The sequence below is a fragment of the Corvus moneduloides genome, chromosome 4 (assembly GCF_009650955.1).
Source record: "Corvus moneduloides isolate bCorMon1 chromosome 4, bCorMon1.pri, whole genome shotgun sequence".
Taxonomy (NCBI): Eukaryota; Metazoa; Chordata; class Aves; order Passeriformes; family Corvidae; genus Corvus; species Corvus moneduloides.
The window spans coordinates 53,034,748-53,055,235 of NC_045479.1; the positions used below are offsets into that span (position 1 = coordinate 53,034,748).

General features: G+C 40.6%; 1 protein-coding gene and 1 long non-coding RNA gene across 2 annotated transcripts in view; one reads left to right on the top strand and one right to left on the bottom strand.

The window, feature by feature from the left end:
- The window catches only part of WASL (WASP like actin nucleation promoting factor), a 51,758-nt gene extending 46,363 nt beyond the window's left edge, over positions 1-5,395 (bottom strand). Inside the window, exon 1 of the mRNA XM_032105895.1 lies at positions 4,928-5,395. Coding sequence (XP_031961786.1) covers positions 4,928-5,041 — 114 coding nt within the window. The 5' untranslated portion in view covers positions 5,042-5,395. The remainder of the gene's footprint in view (positions 1-4,927) is intronic.
- Positions 5,396-5,492: 97 nt separating this feature from the next.
- On the top strand, positions 5,493-17,971 carry LOC116442662. The gene is made up of 2 exons (XR_004239614.1): positions 5,493-9,173; positions 16,284-17,971. It is a non-coding gene; the product is annotated as an uncharacterized LOC116442662 (long non-coding RNA).
- The last annotated feature ends 2,517 nt before the right edge of the window (positions 17,972-20,488 follow it).

Below are 20,488 nucleotides of genomic sequence, written 5' to 3' on the forward strand. Positions count from 1 at the left end.
TGAGTAGCATGCTTGACCATCTGATTAACCACAGAGATGCTGAGAGACTTTTGGCATGCGACTGTCTCCAAAACAGATATATTTTATCTACAAAGATGCTCAGAAGAGAATGCAATCATGCTGAAGCCTTAACAGAGTGAGGTACTGGTTGCAGGTCTACCTTACTAGGTCACCCTTCATTCAGCAATACATAAGGCTTCACAACAGATATACACAGTGACTGAAACTTCTATCAGGACTCGCTCCTCATATCAAGACACAATTTGTCTAGCACATGAGGTACAAGCATGGCCAGGAGGGATGTAACCACTACAGTCACTGAAGCAAAGATAAAAACTTCTATTAGCTGAGTTTCTATCTTAAAGTAAGTTGAATAGGAGATTTAGATAACTGACAGTGAAGTTTATTGACAATTATGGGATTTTAACACCTAAATTTTCATCTATTACTCCTTAACTGTCAGGAAGCAGACAGCTCTGCACTTAACCATATCCCACACTTTGTGAGTTGATGCTCTGTCTCAAATACATACAGCTACAAGATGCCTTCTAGACTGTTTCTAAGCGGTCTCAAAGCATTTCTCATCCATGAGTAAATAAGCTAAGGCAGTGAACTATGCTGTAAAGACATAAATAGCAAGCTGTGAGGAAAACGAGCATGAGAAACACTATGATAAGGACGACGGTTGTACCACTTGCTCTGGAGAGTCTGATATGATCCATTACTGTGAAAATCACTTTTGTAGGCACAGGTTTGGTTCAAAGGAACTGTCAAAAACCCACTGTCACTCCCTCTAGAATGGAGGATTATCACTGACAAGTTGCTCAGGGAACTCACTCTAGTGGATACTAGTGAGGTCTCTAAAGATGCTACATGTCTTTTGTAGAACAGGACAAATCCCAAAAGGTATCTAGGCATAATTCTCAAAACTCTTCTGTTTCACAAAACCCTATCCTTTACACTTTATCTTCTCCCTCAACATTTCATTTAAAAACAAATGCAAAGATGAGAGAATCACCACTGAACTAATGACTCAGTTCTCCCTATTTGTAGAGGGGATAAGTCCTTTTTAAACTGCAATGTTGATGTTTTTTGGACGTACAGACTGCAGCTTAAACTCAAACTGAGGAATCCCAGCACTTCTCAGACACATGAAGTTGCCCATTACTTAGACCTGCAGTCCACCTTCAAGTCCTAGTTCATGCTTATTTTCATAAGAACAAGCCATCTTACAAGTCCCTTCCTGATAAAACATTTAATTCTTATCAACTAAGAGCTATAACTGCCATTCAAGTTTTTATTTTGTTTTATCTCAACTATTACTGCAATTTGTTCTTTGGCTCTGATATATAAACTTATTCTGGTCACATTCACTTTTAAAAGCAGCCAAAACAGTTTTCTTAGTTAGCTTACTGCTGTGTCACTTCTTTTTCTGCATCATTCACCAGTTCCTGTTTACCATATGAACCATGGCAAGATCTTACAAAGACCAACATATTCCTAGCCTTATTCATTACGCCTTATCCAAGTGTTGAGTCTCACTTCTAAGCAACATAAAATATCCATACTCAATTTTACCTACTCCTAATGCTACCAAATACATGTTTCTCATGTTTTTTTTTCCTCAGGCCTCTCAAAAGATTATTTCTACAGAATAAGCTAGTTTTTCATTACTGACATCTCTGACCAATATTAATCACACAAATTATAAAATGAACATCTAGCATTTGCTTTTTCTTACAAAACTCATCGTTGTTTAAAGTAACGATTTGTAACTTATCAGAACTTCAGCAAAAATTTCTAAGTTGAGCATAACCACAAAAAAAATCCATTAATATGCACAAAGCTAATCTCATATCTCCCCTTAGTATAAGTATAGAATTTTATTTCTACATTATGATAAAAAAGTTATTGAAAACTTTTTACAGATAGCAAATTTTACACCTGACCTAGATAACAAAGGTCACAAACTTGAATGAAAATTAGTTACATGCCTAAACAATGAAAATCCTAAAGGGCTGCCTTACACTGGAGACATAATGTAAGTAGTTCTACATCTGGATTCGTATTTCAGCCAAATTAACTATAGCTACAGCTTTAACTATTAGCCAGTGGCTTGGTTTTGAAAGCCTGATCTGTCATGGGCAAAGGTATTTTAATCACTTGTAGATTCAGATAAACCATTTTACAGCTCAGCAAGTGGAGGGGGGAAAAAAAAAGAGCAGAAAAAAAAGATCTATTACCCTCTGTATGTACATTTGCTTACTAGTGAGTTTCTCGAAGTACAAGTAGTAGTCTGCAAAATGGTATCAACCTCAGCAAAATAAAGAGTGATGGCTCTTCACCATTTCCCCCACTCCCAGGAAATTTTTCTATCAGGCATTATTACTTAAGATGCCATTAGAACTATGTCCATTTCTGAGTTCACAGATTGTGAGTACTCAATTGAAGTTATACTACTTGATAAATTCATCTGCTTTTTCACAGAACAAAAACCAGGTAGCTGAATCCTCAATGCTATTTCAAAATAGCTGCCTTGTTATCAGTCAGGAACAAAGGAAACAGTGAAATAAATCAGATCCAGAGCACCACATGCTTTCTTAACTAAGCCCTTCAGGCCTAATAGCAGCACTATGCCCTCCATTAAGAGCTCTATAAATTATTACTACAAAGACTATCTAGGATCGTAGTTTAATGTCTCAATTGTTCCTCTGGTGTTCACTGCAGTAGTGATCTAAACACGAGGCCTAGTCAAACAACACCTAAAATTTTGTCAATATGGCTGATGCACATCACATCCAGTAGCCTCTCCACACCCCAGAGTGACAGAAACACCACCTGCAGCAGCCAGGCAGCCCAGACATTTCAGCTGATTGCAAGAGCAAGCATTTAGCATCCTACAGAACTCACAAAATTTTCCTTTCTTAAAAAGCAGCACTTACAGTCTGAGGCTTCACTAATGAGTAATTCAAACATGGATATTATGAGATCAAATATCGTGTACATTGCAGCAAAAAGGCATTTATCAGCACAGCATGTTGAGTCAAGCTAGAAGGTCAAGAGTACCAAGAGGCCTACTGGGCTCAAACAGATACTGTGGTTTTAAGTTAGCCAAGGCTGTTACCATCTCCAGGTACTCATTCCACTGCTCTGCTTAACACAATGCCCTCTAAAGGACAGAAATACTCCATCTGTTCATTTGTTTCTGAATTTCTGGCTCATGCCACACAGTAAGCCAAAAAAGCCGGGTTAAATACCTCTAGACCTTCAATGCTCAAGTCCTCAGGACTGAACAGAGAACCTTAACAGTACTAAAATAAGCCTATGATTAACTTAGAGAGCATAAAGGGCTGGGGAAAAGGGGAAAGAACAGACCACAATTATAAGAACCTCAACTGGAAATTCATTCAATATTCAGTGTAAATCAGAACGTATAATTTTAAGCAAGCCATAAATCCCATGACACCCAGATCCTGTGAAGATATTTACCTCCAGTCTGCTTTCAGCATACTATTTATGCAGTTAAGTTGGGAACTTAACTGAGTTTTACAGATGAGTATAACAAAAATGAAAAGTGCATCCACTTGACGAGAAAAAAATCAAGTTACAGAAAAGCAAACTGGAAATCAATTTACACACAAATTCATGCACTATTTTTTGTATTTAGAGAAAAGTTGATACAGTTTTTTTTTCTTTCTTAGCAAAGAAGCTGAAGATATGAAAAATGTACCTGAAATTAACTGAGGGATTTCTACAAATCTACACTTTTCAAAACATATACTTCAGGCTCATACCTTCTGACACACTTAGTTACTGTGACAGCATCTTATCTAACCCACCCCAATGTAAATATTCTCTACTTCCTGTTCAGTTACTGCATCTTATGTTTTCCTTGCAAAAGTCAGTTTGATCAACAATATCATTTCAAAGTCCAGAGTTATGTGGAACCAGTATGACTACACGGATATCCTGCTTTAAGTCACAGTTTTAAGTTCATGAAACATCCTCCCTAGCTGTACAGCAAGGCCTAATAGTCTTTTAGGTACTGGACACAATGCACCGGAACACAATCATTGTTTTGGAAAACATGATTTTTTAAAAAGAAGCTTCTTTTCTAATAAAAACAGTTATCTTTTGAAGCCCTCAAATAGTTCTTTAATACAGATAAATAGTTTTAGTACAGTTTTACATTACATGCAAGAAGGTATTCTGAAAACGAACTTACTGATAAAGAAATAGGAAAATATGAAAGATTTGAGTCGTATTTGAGTACACGAACCTGTTGTTTAGGCTAAGAAAGTACAGACTAAACCCAGGGCAGGCCTAGCACTGATACGAGCCTTCCTACAACTTCGTCAACACTACTTTGTTGTACCGCTGGTGCACCTGAGGTCCGTCCCAGCCTCGTCGAGCAATGGAACTTGTGCCCCTCGAGCTCCGCGGCTGCTCCTTTGCGGCCGGTTCCCCCTGCAGCGCTGCAGGGCAGATGGAGCCCCGCCGGCCCCCGGGAGCTCCATATGCCGATGGACAGCGAGGCGCGGAAGGACGGCGCCCACACCGGTGCTCGAGGCGGTCTCGGAGCCGCCCGGAGCGCCCGGCTTCGGAGGGAACGAGGCCGGGGCTCGGCGCTCAGGGCCGGCAGCCCCGCCGGACCGGGCCGGACGAGGGGCCGCTGCCGCCGCCGTTCATCGCCCCCCGCCCTGCGCTGCGGGCGAGCCGGGCGAGCGGCGAGGCCTGCGAGGGCCGCCCCGCTCCCGACGCCGGGACAGGGCAGCGGAGCAGGACGAAACTTCCGCAGCCTCAACTTCCCAGCGCCCGGCCGGGCTGTCCTCACACGCCCCCGGTCCGCCCCGGGCCCCGGCCCGCCGCGTCCGGGTGGGGCGGCTGGGGGTGCCCCAGTCCCCTCGCCCCCCTGGCAGGGACTCACCACGCATTTCTTGCCGAGGAAGCCGAAGAGGCTCTCGTTCTCCTGCGGGGTGAGCAGCAGCGAGCCCACGTTGGTAACCCGCCGCGGGGGCTGCTGCTGCGGGGCGCCGCTCATGGCCAGGGTCGGCCCGGCGCTGCCCTCGCCGCCCTGCGACCGATGGCGCCCGCGGCCCCTTCCTCCGCCGCCGCCGCCGCGGCCTCACAGCAGCCGCATCGCGGAGCCTCCCTCGCGGGGCCAGGCAAGGAGGGAGGAGGACAGGGGCGGCGGGGAGGGTGCCGGGGAGGGGGCGGCCGAGAAAGGGGATGCCGGGCAGCCGGGGAGCGGTGCAGCCGCGCCGGAGCCGCTCCGCGCCGGGGCCGATCTCGATCGCTCCCGCCCCTAAACTTCCAACTCCGGCCCGGCCCCGGCGGCCGCGCGATCCAACATGGCAGCGGGGGCGGGCGAGACCACGGCGCGCGGCAGCCAAGGGGGAGCCCAGCGAGCGCGCGGCCGCCGCGACCATGCGCCGTGCGGGGGGGAGGGGAGGGCGTCGCCTTCCGCGCCCGCCCCCTCGGTACCTGCCGGGCCGGGCGGTGCTGGGCAGGGGCGGCCAGCGGGGGCGAGAGGAGGAGGGGAAGGATGATCAGAGCACGAAGGAAAAAAAAAGACAAGATGACGAAAAGGAGAAGCGGTCGCTGCCGTAGGGACGCGGCCGCTGTCCCGGAGCCGTGGGAACCGCTGGAGCGCCGCGAGGGGCGGTGCCGCCCGGTGCTGCGGGCCGAGGTCGTGGGGAGCCCGGGTCTGTGGGGGAATCGCCCGGAGCGCGAAGGGGCCCCGACAACATCGCCTGAGCGCGGGGTATCCGAGCCGCCCGCGGGGATGCGGGAACCAGCGTGTGCTGGAAGCCCTTCAGCTGTCAGTAGAACCCGATGTAATTTGTAACTCAAAAAGTCTTTTCTCGTTTTGTAGCAGAAAGGAAGCTTGTTGGCCGCGCAGATTGCCCAGCCGGGGTGTCACTGTTCTCAGTCAGCGGGGAGGCCGGGCAAACCCGGCCAAACATTGCCTGCCACAGTCTGAGGTGAAACACCTCAAAATAGTAGATATTTCAGGCTCTCCAGAGGCCAGCTGCTTAGGAGAAATCAGGTATACAATCAACAGCCTTTGTCAGCTAGATTTTTCTTCCCCCTGCTTCTCTCCATGTGAAGGCAACTAGCTGCGATGAAGGTTGAAGACCTTTCAAAACCCAAAGACCCAGAGCACTGCTGCTTATACCCAGCTTTCAGCTGCACAAAAGAAATGTTCGTGTTTCTCACGTGCAAAGGTGAAAAACATATCAAAGTGAGCACCTTGCTAGTTTTCTGTGGTTTTAGGTGGAGAGTGTGTTGGTGTCTCATCCTCTGATAAATTAATTGTCCATGTGGAAGGTGCTAAAGCAATCCCTGCATTGTAGTTTACTGTGCATTGTGGAGGAGAACTGAAGAAGTACAAAAGGAAAGGAACTAGGGAAGACTGGAGGAAAACCTGGGAACACAAGTCTTTATATGAAGATCAGGCGAGGACAGATGGCAGCCCCTTCTGCTCTACTTGCAGGCCCTTTTGCCTGTACTTAAGAGCTTGTAACTGTGTCCAAAAGTGTAAGCAAGGAAGAATATGGAAGAAAATCCTGATTTTACACCATAAAAATAGTTTAAAATGCATGCATATGCAGGATTCCTAAATCTGCAGGTCTCTCAGAAGTGGCGTGAGTCTCAGTGTAAAGGAAAACCAGTAGGAACCAAGTGCTTCCAAAGTACTTCTCAGCAATCCTAGGTTCTTCAGTTTTACGCACTTCCTGTAAAATATACACTTTCTGTGTAAGTATGTGTGTATTTTTAGCAGAATGGGAAATATTTTAGCTATAGAATATTGGCAGCATTTCTTTCATTGCAAATATACGTAAAAAGATGAAACACTTGGCAGCACTTTGCAAGAAGGTATTTTGTGGGATTTTTGGTGAGGTTTCTTGTGGGTTTTGGTTTTTTTGAGGTTTGTTTGTTTGTTTGGGGTTTTTGTACTACATAAACCAAACAATTATTGTATAGCCGAAGCGATTTTGAGGAAATTTACATGCCTCTCTTGCTGGTGGTGTAAATAACCAAAAATATAGTATGCCTTCAATGGGTACTGTCCTCATCTTTTAATCACTTGTATTCCTTGATTATTTTTTCTCTCTAAAAATTTTTGATGATTGTTCCTGTGTAGATCTTGCCATATTGCCTGGGTGTTACAGGTGATGCATTTTGCTTCATACTGTTCCTTTCAGACCAGCAGGCTGGTACCTATTCTTAAGGGCCTTTTAATCTTCAGGCTCTATTCTTAGGATTTTGTTTGCTTTTTTTTAATAAGGGTAGCCAGGAAAGGGAAGAAAAGAGGTCTATTTTCAGCCCCTGTGTTTCATTAATTATGCAAAAGCTGTTTCTGTTTTTGTGTCATGGCTAAGCAGCAAGTCCTGAAGGGAAAGGGAAATACCAGTATTTGTCAATACATCCAAGGGATCCACTGAAAAATAGATCTTTGCCTTTGATATTTATGTTTGCAGTAATTTCAGCAAAACCCTGCTATTTCTGCATACAACACTCAGTTTGAAGCAAAGTTCTCTCAAGGAAAGCCACCAAGTAGAGTTACCTGTCTGTATTTTAAAGGAATTGGACTGCTCTTGCTGACTTAGGGGAATTGCTGTTTATTGGAGGCAGTCCTCTGAATTTTTCACTGTGCTCCTTAGGGTTCAAATTGTGATACCCATTGCTGATGTCTATGATCTTCTTGGGAGTATGTTCTTCTTTCATATTTTTCCATTTCAGGATACCAGCTCATAGCACCTGGGTACTAAAATACATTGGAAATTGCATAATCTGTATCAATATAAGCAATTGTCATGATTTTAAAGATCTGTATTATAAATACTTATTCAATAAATAGATTTTATTATCCTTGTCAGTTACCTTTGACAGAAAATCGAATTTTGTCTTTAAATGTGAACCTCTACAGTAGTAGTTCATACTTTGAGTTTCACAGTTTAAATATTCACACAATTTCAGAAGTAACATTCTACAATTGAAAATGGAGTAAGAATGTGAGGAAAACTTTCTATCTAAAGTTCATTTTTCTAGTGCTATGAATCATAATTCAAGATTTTATTAATGACTGAACTATATAAATGAAAAAAGAAATAGTTATCCAAGGATTTATTTTTTTTTTTAGTATCATCACTGCGTTTCCCAAATCTTGATCTTGTCACAGTCCTGATTTTAGGTCATGGTTTGGTTTTCTTGTTTTCCATAAAATGAAGAGACAGTTGATTACACCAAAGAACAAGCAAGGGTAACAGAGAATATGCCTTTCCATAGGGAAAAAAAAAATTCCTACCATCTCTTCCATCTCATGACATTCACAGTGACAAGTGGAATGGTCTGGGACAAGGGCAAACCTCGCTGTAGCGACCACAAGAGCATGGCCGGGGGAGCTCAGGAGTGAGAGCTGTGATTACTGTGACCACACAGGAGGGGTATGTCAACAGGGCAGCCTGGGAATGAAGAAAAGGGAAGAAAAGCGTCTTTCCCTCAATACCCTTTTTGGTTGGGCCTGTAGAAAATACCAGTCTGCTCACTGCAAAACCGCTTGTGGTAACTGAAAATAAGGAAGTGTCTTTGTGGTTGGAAGTGGGTTTGCAGCTGTAAAGACACAAGTTCTCTTTTTTGAGTAAATCGCATTTTTCTCAAGAGATTCCATTGAAGAGGATTGGATTTGCACTGTTACTGAATTGATGTCAAATAACATATTAGTTATTTCACTGATAATAACCTCGTTCACTTCTACTCTCTGTGTTCTGAGCCTTTAAAAGTTTAGGAATCACAGCCCTGAGAGGTACCCCCTCTGGAGGTAACTGAATCATGTAGGGTTGGTTTCAGATTCAGTCACTGCATTTCCTTTCTCAGAGATTTTGCATTATCTGTTTCAGGTGAGGAATACTCTGGGAGAAAGAGGATCAAACCTATGGTGTTTTATTTACTCTGTATTGAATTTGTATGCTGTAGGTTTCAATAACAGAAGGACATGAATTAGCAACAAAAGATGACAATTAAGTTTTATATTAATTGGTCAGTAAAGCCTCTGCTGATTCCATGCAGATGTAGGAAGAAGCTTCCCCCTTGGTGGGCAGGCTGTGCAGCAGTGTGTCCTTGCCGCAAGAGTGAGCAGACTGCAGCCTGAGAACCAGTGCTGTGGGACAGTAAGTTCTTTCATTTCTTGCACGAATCCTGTCTTAGGTGCCAGCTAGAACTTTTCTCTTCCTGTAGTGCCCATTGTATATATCTTTTTGTTTGCTGAATCTTTTCTAGCCCTCATTTTGGACATCATACTGCTTACTTGAAAAGTAATTTGTGCCCTTCCATTTTACTCAACAAAGGATAATACTGATTTTGCTTTGGATATAGAATTGTACTTTTGAGTTATGGGGAGATGTCGCTCTTTTCAAGAGCTCCTCAGCAATTCCTTTGTGGCCTGAAGCATCAGACTGTATCGCTCTCCTTTTCAAGACTGTGAGGAAGATGGACATGCTGGAATTTGAGGCATCCTTTCTCTCCTCTTACTTATTCATCATTGCCTACAGCAACTGTGCAACAGTTCTGTAGGTGCTCTGCAAATTAGAGGAAAACATTTTTCTTTCCCCAGTCCAGGTAGCATCTAGCCTTGCATTAGAGCTTGTCTTCAAAATTGTATGGCGCACGGTTGGTTGAAACACTCTTTTTATTCTCTTTGCTTGGTTTATACCTCAGCAGAGGTATGACTTCTTGAGTTTTACACTCAGCAATGACCATGAGTGGAGTAAGTAAGTCAGTCTTGTTTTATTCACAGGTATTACAAGGAATATTTATTCCTTCCTGTAAGTTTCCTGACAATTTTTGAATTCAGTATAATGAAACCCCCCTTCAGCCATTAGTCAGCCACCATGGAGCTCAAGAACTTCACCAGTTAAAAAAAAGCAAATAAAAAACATGTTCTTTCCTTACTGTGATCTGCAAATCCGTTGTTAGAGCACATTTCCTTAACAACAAAAATCTTGCTCTGGCTTTGAAACGTCAGTTCTTATTTGCAGCGTGACTGACCTCCCACCCTGATCAGCATGGTTCTGACCAGGAAGCCTCATCTTACTGAGAGGAGGGAAGCACAGGCAAGTGCATTCAAAATCCACCCTTTTTACTGTAAGTGCTAAGAACAAAGTACATAGTTGCCCTCTAAAATCTGCCTTGAGGTCAATAGTTTACTCCCAACAGGTCAATGAGCAACTGGCAAATATGTAATGCCACTCAGCAACAATTGCTTTTTGGATCCTGATGGATGACTTAATAACTTTTACATAGTTTTTATTTCTTTTTTTTTTAGATTTTCTTTTTTTTCTTTAATTCTCTCTCTGGCACATAACAACCTTAAGGAATAGGCATGAACTACACCTTTGTTCTCTGTTGAGGTTGTGCTGGGGCTCACACCAGCAATTCCTTACTGCAGCCCTGTGGTGTGTCAGGGCTGGCCGTGGCCTGCCAGTCCTGCTCTGCTGCTGCTGCTCTCCTGGAGGCCAAAGACTGAGATCCTGTCAAAGGGCAGATTTGAGTCCAGACCTGGTGCTTCTCTGTTGCATCATACTCTCTCTGGTACTTCTTTAATTGTCTTGCTTCTGTGTGGGTTTTGCCAGTTGATGCAAATATTTGGGGGGGAGGGGGAAAAGAGAACAGTCTTTATGCATCAGTGTTCTTGCAGGTGCATGGCTCCACCTCATAAAGCAAGATTGAGAACATGCATATCTTGATCAGCCTGATTTTTGTGTTTGGGGAGGTTACTTATATAAGCTGCAGGCCAACTAGAGCAACTGGTACAGTGAATTATATTGTTTTTATAGGAAAAAGATAATATACCTTAAAAATCTAAAATCTTAACAAATGTATGCTGTAGGAGTTCTAACATATAATCAAAATAAAATTGAACATGCTTCAAACTGGCTTGAGAAGATGGATGAAAACTATTAATTAATTGTTTATTCAAAACTATGTTGCTTAGTGCATATGATCCATCAGTAAGAAAATCTGTAGTCTGTCCAGTTGTTTCATCTCTGAGAGAATTAAGTCTAAAAGTACTTCTTTTTTTTTTTTACTTGCATTCTAGTAAGTAAAGACAGTTAAATTTCATTAAGACCTTAGGACTATCTGGAATTTAGCACAGACAACCAAGTTATTTTAATTGGTATATTCGTGAGGACCCTATTATTACTTTCAATTAAGGACTCTTCCCATGGTATGTTAGGATTGCACATACAAATTACGTCATTGCATTATGTGGATATATACTTTGCTCATGGTCACCAACTCTGCCTGAAGGAGAAGTTGTCCAATAAGAGCAAACTTACCTGATTTTTTCTTTTATAACTAAAATACTGGTATATGTGTAGCATAGCATTGCTTGAAGCCCCGTATAGTTTTGGTACCCAACTGCCTTTTAAACATGTATGAGAACCCAGTGGCTGATCTGGAGGGAGGAAATGTTAAACTTGAAGAACATCCACAGCAGTCCCCCTCCTAAAACTAACCAGTCTTTAATAAATACTGATTCTGTGTGCTACAGCCTGAAGTAGTGAAATTTAGTTCAGTTTTTACTTTGTGACAGTAAATGTTGGAAGATGTGTAAGTTTTCTTTGTAGATGTCATAGTTCTCCAAGCCTATCATTACATGTGTTAAAATTATATGTGTATATATGAGACAGCTTCAGACCTACCATTTTGAAATGTAAATTTGGTTTTGTAGTGTTTGCTGCAACAGCATAACATGTAACGCTGACCTGTTTTGTCCAGTTAGCTTTCTTGACCTTGAATTTTCTTGTGTCTATTTAAAAGATGAAATGAAGCATTTTTATTTAAAATACTCTCACAAAAATTAAAGTACAATGAGTTGCTGTTCAATAACTAGAAAACTACAGCACAGCTAATAAGGCTTTCTGAGAACATACTTGCTACTGCTATAGCAGAGGTCATGGCGGGGAGCCAGAGGAGGTTGGTACACAGCTAGGCAACCAGAAAAGAACAAGTTTGTCAGCATGTACAGCTGATTAACGTGAGGATAATTTTCCATAAGCATAGCCTGCAGTGTTTGCTTAAGGTGGGGGGGTTTAATTTTTCACTAAACTTCTAAAAGCTAAGCCATTTTTAACTGTGGTAGAAAGTAATTTGTTCAATTCAGATGGAATAAAGCTCTGTAAGATTTTTATGCTATTTTGACTCTGCCTACACATTGCAGTAGGCTGAGGTATATTTCACATATAGGCAATATAAGATTATTCCCATGAAGATACATTATGACTATTATTTTTGATAGGTGGTTTTATTTCTACTAATTAGAACGATAAGAACAAGAAAACATGAGAAACATTTAGTGGCAGAAGAGGCAGCCTTTAGATATTCTGTTCTGCTTTTGAATGTCATCTAGATTAGCAACATGTAACAGGAAATGAATTAACCTGCTTTTCTATATAGTTATATATATAGCATAACTCATTGTTCTAAATGTAGCATAACTCTGTGGGAATATGAATGGTCTTTTAAGCTTTATGGTGTTCTGTAACCCAAAATCTCTGTTCAAGTATAACTGAATCATAGTTCCAATCTCCAGAGCAGGTTTAGGTGTATTCAACTGCTGCACTGAATCTATACTTCTCCTTTCTCTGGCTCTTTCCATGTGCAAGGTCAAGGCTGAAAAGAGAATATTACCCAGGCCTGTGTCATGCAGAGACTTCCTTCACGCTGAAATAACCCAGTGTTTGTCTAAGGAATAGTATAAAGAAGATGGACTAAAACAAAAGCATGAACTCTAAACTTTCATAAGAGAAGACAAAAATCAATTCATATTTACACTGTTGGGTTTTTTTAAAATGAAATAATAACTCACTCAATTGTTCTTGAATATACAGGGTATTTGCCAAAGTCTATAACCATTTGTGGTTTACTTCAAATATGATGCAACCCATAACCTGCATTCTGCTTAATTTTGCAGTATGAGCTGTTTTTATCCATTATTTATTGTGTTCAGATATGAGGAGGATTAGAACATTAGACAGAAAGAGCACAGTGGCTTTGAGGATGAGTTTCAGAAATGAGATGAAACTGAGTAGTAAAAGCAGCTGTGCTTAAGTGTCTGAGTTGAGCATGACTGAAGGGGAGATATGGGAGTGGTTGGGAGTTGCCCTGGCAATGTTGCCTTGGAAAGGTGAATGCAGGTCCCTGGCACTCCTGGTGAGAGATTCCCTCTAAAGCTGGGGAGGCATCAGTGCCATTGTGCAAGGCCCTAAAGCACTAATTAGGAATAATGTGTATGATTCTCTCTGCCTATTTCCTGGAAGAATTATTTAGATTGGGACAGGTTCAGAGGACAGATAGCATGTCTGGGAGAATAGGAAAGAGGAGATGAGGTATCTTGGTAAAACAAAATGGCAGAAGACCAAAGAAAAGATGTAACAATTCAAGTACAGTATACTTCGTGATCAATGAATAGGTATAATTTCTGTTGACTTGATATAATTTCTGTTCCTACAGAACAGAAATTGTAGTTTCTTATCAATCAACAGTGACTGCATTGTCATTTTTCAGGCGCTGAAGGACTTTATAAGCAACAGGGAGGAAATATATATTTTTTAAAGTAAAGGGTGATGTTAGTTCCAGAAAAGTGTTTAGAATATAATAAGATACACTTCTAGAGACATTTACAGATTCCTAATTATGAGGACAGTCTGTAACATATCTCCAACAGAATTAAGTGGAGACAAAAAGATTACACTGCTTTAAAGCTGGAGCTCAAGACAAAGTGATTCTATACAGTGCTGCTTTTAACACCAAAGGACAGGACTCAATAATTCAGAAAATCCCTTTAGTGTTTCTGTTCATCTTTGTCTTTTAGATATCTTGCTGTCTAAAAAGTAATAATAAACCCAATCACTGCTATGGAAGGAGTTTTAAATCCTTCTGTCTGAGGTTGTCTAAAACTAATAATGTTTTGGGGTCTGTTGAAGAAGAGTAGCTTCTAAACAAATCTGTCAAATATTAATTTAAGTCTCTGTTTTGTCTACAGCAGTGAAATTGCTTTGAATAGAAAACACATGATAAAATATGTGTAATGGGTTTTGTCAAAAAGCTTTTTCATTCTATTTAGCATTTTCCAATAACAGACAATCTCTACTGCATTTAATAAAAAGTAATAAAACTTCTGAAGCCAGAACTGATTGCTGGTTAATTTAAAAGAAAGAAAAGTTTATAACCTCTCTTTGCAGTACACTGCTTATTCTCTGAATCTAGAAGTCAGTGGTTAAATAAAGTCTCTCTGGGAGGAATTTTCCATTGTGAGTCATAAGCATTGGATTGACAACCTTTATAGAAATTTAAATGCAATCCTATTAAACAATACACTTCTATAAACGCTGAGGGATGAATTTCCTTCACTGGGTGTGGGGGCACTAAGGTGCAGTATCTCAGAGAATGGCTTGTAGAGAGTTTATGTAGCTGTGAGAACCTATATGGTTGGGAACTGCGTGGCTGGAACACCTGTAGTATTCCATCAGGAGGACAGGATATCTAATGGTGCAGAGCCCATCAGCCAGCAGCAATTACCTAAATGATGTTTTCCCACAGGAATAAAGCAATGGCCACGTAAATAAAAATGGTTGGGTTTATTTCAATATCTCATTAGAGCTGGATATTGCTCTTGCAAATATCACTTGAAACAAGTATTTTAGTAAAATGAAAATACCTATCACAATACTTCCTGGCCTGTATTCTGAATGTCCAAGATTTACAAAAAAATAATGTCCTCTAAACTTACTTTGTGGTTTCATCAACTTTGTCTCCCATAACTATTAGTTTGGCTTCATTTTGAGTTTTTACCCTTATAACCTCTGGGTAACCTATAAGTGGAAAATGTAAATGTGTTCAAAATTATTAAAAAATTCAAACACCACTCTTGTCACAAAAAAAATAATGCATAGGGGAAATAACTGTTTCCCATATCTAAAGTAATTGGCAAGTGTAATGCCAGTCAACCCACTTGGAATGCTGAGCATACACATGAAAGAGAAAACTAGGGAGATCACAGATGATATTGTAATGATGCAAAGGAAGAATTCTAAAAAGAGGATATGTAAAGATGTTGGACAGCTTTCTGGAACAACAGAGAAGGCATCACCAGCAGGTGTTTTGGGAGTTTGTAGCATCCCTGTTCTCCTTGAATCCGAGCACTCATAAATGCCAGTGTGTGATCACAATTTTGTGAAGCTGCCCCTGGTTGCTGGGCTGGGCTCATGGTGAGGTTTTTGGACACAGATGCTTCTTGATGGTGGCAATTCTCAGAGCGGTTCTCAAAGCCTACACAGCTATGTGAGCTTAAAAACCACCACTCCCAGTATAATCCTTTGTGACATCAGGTCAGGCACATGGTGCTGTGCAAGTTATATCTTGTTTTCAGCCTTCTGCTATCACAACCTCTAGATTGCTTAAGATCTGGCACTGGTAGTAGCTTCCTGGGGAAGGGCATTGCAAGGTGGTTGCAAGCTACGTGTGTGGACACAAACCCCATGCAGCTCAGCACTGTGCTTCTCAGAAGACAGGAGTGCCGAAAGAGAAATGCAGTGAGGCCCTGCCACTGTTCAAGAGTGTTACTATTAACATTTTCTGTCTTGTAGCAATAATTTTTGTCAACATCCACTTCTACATGCTATTTCTTGTTTGTTAATTTAAAGCAAATTACTGTTTACTGCTAGTGATCAGCTGCTCTAACTTTATCTTCTTCCTCAAAAGCAGCCACTAATAAAAGATCAAAGTCTGTGCTTTGCTGTACATATGTTTTTCTCTCAGTAAAACTGAATAGCTAAAGTTATGCCAAAAGTTTGAACAAGCAAATGAACAAAACCCAGTAAACAATCTACACAAGTGAGCTGTGTTTAAACACATTCTTCTGAGCCAGGAATCAGAGATTCCAAGTATTTGGAAACAAAACCATCAATTAACCAATGCAGTCCATAAAGTTAATCAACCATAATATACTCTCTAAGATTAGCAATAATTTCCCACCAGCTGTAACCTCCCTCCCTCCAGCAAAACATGCACTTTACAGGTCTCTATCACTCTATGTCTCATGGCAGCCCACAATCCAGAGAGCAGCACAGTTATTTACAGTTGGTTTCATTAAAATTGCCATGTATTGCAGAGATGGGAGCATTCATGTGTGTATATGTATGTATGTATTTTATATATATATATGTGTGTGTGCATTATTTGTTCGTATAGAGTCACAGATTTTTTTTATCCTGCAGTTCTATTCCAACAAGGATGCAACCTGACCACTTGGGTAGAGGAAAACTCTCGTGAGAGAAGAACCATTTACATTCAACAGTCTTGTAGAGCATCATTTGTCTTTGGCCTTTCCAATGCATTTTATACTGGAACTTCTACAGCAGCAAAGGCTATAATTGAACTTTTAATGTGGCTTTTCTGTCTGCATGAGGTTTTATAGCCCGGGGCCTCAGGACAGGCAGGATTTCCAAGATGCATTTTATTGGAAAGTTTTGAATAGCTCTGCTTCTTCACATTGATTTTTGAATTAACTGCTGGTCATGCAAGATGATTTGAATCCAAAGTCATGTGGAAAACCTCCCACTCTCAAAGTCCTGATGTATTTGCGAGTTTTGTAAGCAGTTAGCCTCTAAATGTAAATCTCTTCCTATGGTAAACATTTACAATGAATCAAAGAGATTGTAGTGGGTGCATGTTGAGTTCAACAGATGTATGGGAATTCAAAGGCACTGCAAACATGGCTGGTTCTCCAGTGTGTAGTCTTACCTGCAGCAAGGTAGATGAGGTTTTTACTAAGAAAAGGTGTGGGAATATTTCCAGACCCAAAACCAGCCATGGCTCAGTACTCAACTCTTTTGTATTCTCTTTTCAGCCACCGCTGACTTAAAATTCTAAATTATTCTATGAAATCTCTTTTTAGTTTGTTAGCAAGAAGTCTTACGCCTCTCTTGAGTTTAATTACAGACAGTGAAGATACAGAGACTTGATCATTAAGATTTTTTAAATGTATGATTATTTAATGAAGAAATTTCAAATTATTCTGCTTTTTTTGTGCCATATTAGAATGTTTACAAAAATCATTCTTGATTGATAAATCTTGATGAAATAAATCTGGATAAATCTTCTGATGGCTTCCCTTTCATAATAATATGTTTGTTTCCAGTGTTTCTACTGCTCTGTCACTTTGTCCCAACAAAAATACTGAGAAAGAGAAACTATAATAAGGTGTTGCTCATTCTAGTACAGGCACATCAAGGAAGTGTAGAGAATGTGACAATTAGCATGGCAATCATTATACCAACTGATGGTGGCAATGCCTTCTGCAGTTACAGAAAAGGCTCTGGGTTCTCTCAGGCTCACTCGAAATTGTGTTCAAATTGATGAGGCAAAGTTTAATGTTCAGAGGATTTTCCACTGAAGTTATGCCCTTAATTCTGTGAGGATGGGATGCCAATGGCAGGAACAGAGATTTGGGGAAAGGCATCACACTTGCTGTCAGGCCCATGATAGTGCAGGAACAGTTTGTAATCTTGGTGACATTTTCAACTGAAGAAGCACAGCAGGAGATGAAAAGGTGGGTGGAGTGGCTGGCATTTAGATGAGCCAGACTGCTTCTAACATCAAAAGAGCTTCAGTTCAATAACTGGCCAAAGGGTCAACCAGGTTCTTGCCTTGCCTAAGGCAGTATTTCCATAATGGTTTTGGTCTGTGCAATTGCTTCCATACAAACATGGAGCCAGAGAGCCCAGGCAAACTCCTTAATTCTTAGAGGGCTTTGTGCTGGGCTAGGAATTGTACTTTCCTTAAACACTGGACATGTAATTACAAAGTTTATCTTGCCAAATTATGTTTTTTTTGCACAAAGTTCTGGTATCTTTTCTCAACAGTTGTGTAATTGGGCTGGTTTGCAATAAACACTTTTAATCTGTGTTGCCTCCTTTCTAGGTAATTATGGTCTTGCTAAATAAGTTTTTGTGGAAGCATTGTCTTATGATTTGCCTTTACAACTTTATACATATATATATGTATATAGATATCTATATATCTATATGTATATCTCTTTATATTCTTTTGCTGCTTCATTTTTAAATGGTGCTGTTGTATTTCAGTGATTAAAAACAGCACTTATTGTTACTTCACCCATTAACTTTTGTTAAATGTTGCTTTCTACATACGCTTAGCAAAGGCAAAATGAACTGAAAGTGCCTCTAAATGCAAAGCAACTGGTGGTATAATATACAGTTCCCCTTGTAGGTTCACCACAGAGGATCATGCCAACCTCCTGACACAGCATGTGTAGCCCTATATAAAGCTTTTTTAATGGCTCTTAATTTGTTTTTTATTTTTAGAGCTTGTTCTTGAAATATGTATTTAAGATTCTCTGTTTAAAGTAATTTGGAGTTCTGAATTAAATATCCACAGGGCTCAACAAATCTTGATAATGTTCCTTCTGTGAGGCACAAGGGGTAGGATTCATTTGACTGTGTGCAGATCACTGCAGGAGTTATCTGCACCTATGCTAATCACATTATTTTCCCTTTATAACCAAAGAAGAGAAATAAGTATGAGTCAGCTGATCTACTTCTGATGTCTGGTACAGGATGAGATGAACTGCACCTTAAAAGCAACTCTTACTCCCTATATACTTCAAAACAAGCTTTGGTGACCTGCTCAGGTATAGACATTTGCACTGGTGATATCTAAAGAGAGGTGAATCCCACTGAGGTGACTGACAGCAATTATGAGCACTCCTTTAAATGAGCTTGAGCACTACACATTTACTCTTAGCTGTGCAGCTGTTTGCGTATTAAACAATCTGGTAACACTCAGCTTCCACAGTATCCTTTTTTTCTATCTTCACAGTAGATTGCTGACAATTCTGACTAGTCCTTTAAAAGAAGAAATTTAGGTATTAAAAAAAAAAATTCTGCGATTTGTAAATTCTAAGAGTGAAGGCAAGGGTATCTGTTTTTAAGTAAATTGCTATATAGCTATATTATTATCTTTAAACTCTTAGGAACTTTACTAATGGTCCTGAAAACACGTGAGTAAAGGCAAATCCACACATTATTCTTAAATCTAGTTTGGATAATTTAATTGAAGCTTAAATTATAGGCTTAAATCTGTAAACAAATCTGTATGTGGATATGAAGAATTTTGACTCCTTGGAATAACACATTGCCACTGCAAATGTAGCATTATTTTCTTGATGAACATGTTTTTTTTCTAATTTTATGGAGCTGACCTCAAAAGGATTTTTCAAAAATCTTTCTGTGACATTAGCCAATGTGTTAGAAATCTGTATAGCATGGTAGGTAATCATAATAGTGTGCATTTTTTGCATAATAGATCTCAGTTTTGCGCTAAAGTCTTCTGAAACAATGATTATTTTTCAGACTCAGAGGGCTACTCTGTAGAATTATGAGAACCTAAAAAAACCCAAAAAACAAAGCGGGGGGGGGGGGGCGGGCAGGGAATTGAAAGAAAAGTGAAAAACAACTGCACTTGCTAAAGGAGTTACACTTTAATTTTCACCCACCAGATGGTGCCACTTCCTCAATTTAAAGTACAATTTTCCTTTGAAAACGGTATCAAAATGACATTTACCAAATTAATCCACATGGAAAGAGTGAAGGAGCAGAGAAGTCCTACTAATGCCTTTAAAATAGCATTTAAATGGCATTTAAATGACATATGGTCCTTGTGTTGGCCCTCTGCACAAGACTAGGACACATCCTGCCTGAATTCAGGGACGTATTTGCTAATTTGTGTGACAGAAATAGCCTTTTAGTGCATATGGTCACTGCCAGCTCTTCAGCAAGTCATGGTGCTCCATCTGAGTGGGTTTCTCATTCTTTCTGTGTACCATAAAAACAATTATTAACAAATTTCAAACCTTTATATCTGTGGAAGTGTACTGAAGATTGGTGATCTGCACAGATACAACTGAAATTTAGGAAGAGTGGGGCTGCCAGTGTGTGGCTGAGAACGCATCTGACCCATTCACAAGATTCTTTTTAGAGCCATTTCAGAAGATGACCTTTTGAGATAGTAACTGTGGTTTATTATTCTTTTCACCTTATATGGGTGAAAACATAAAAGGGAAAGAAAAATATCTATGGTTTGTGCAGTACTTTGTTTATAAAATTATCTTGAAGTCAGATGCTGAAAGAGTAGGAAATGGGAAAAGGGGCAATCCCTTGGCAGTTGTCTGCCCCCATGCTTGGCTCCACTTTGCTCATCTCCACTGGTCCCTCTGGAGGCCCTGGCCTTTGCCCCGACCTTCTCCATGAATCTTCTGGTTGTTTGCCCTGGTTGTTTGCCCTGTCTGCTTCCCCTCACACTCACTTGGTAGCTGCTTCCTCTGTGGTCACCCCAAAAAAGTGCAGGGGAGCAAAAGAGCATAGAGTGTCTCCCTGCTTTTATTTGGGGTTCAAGTACCCTA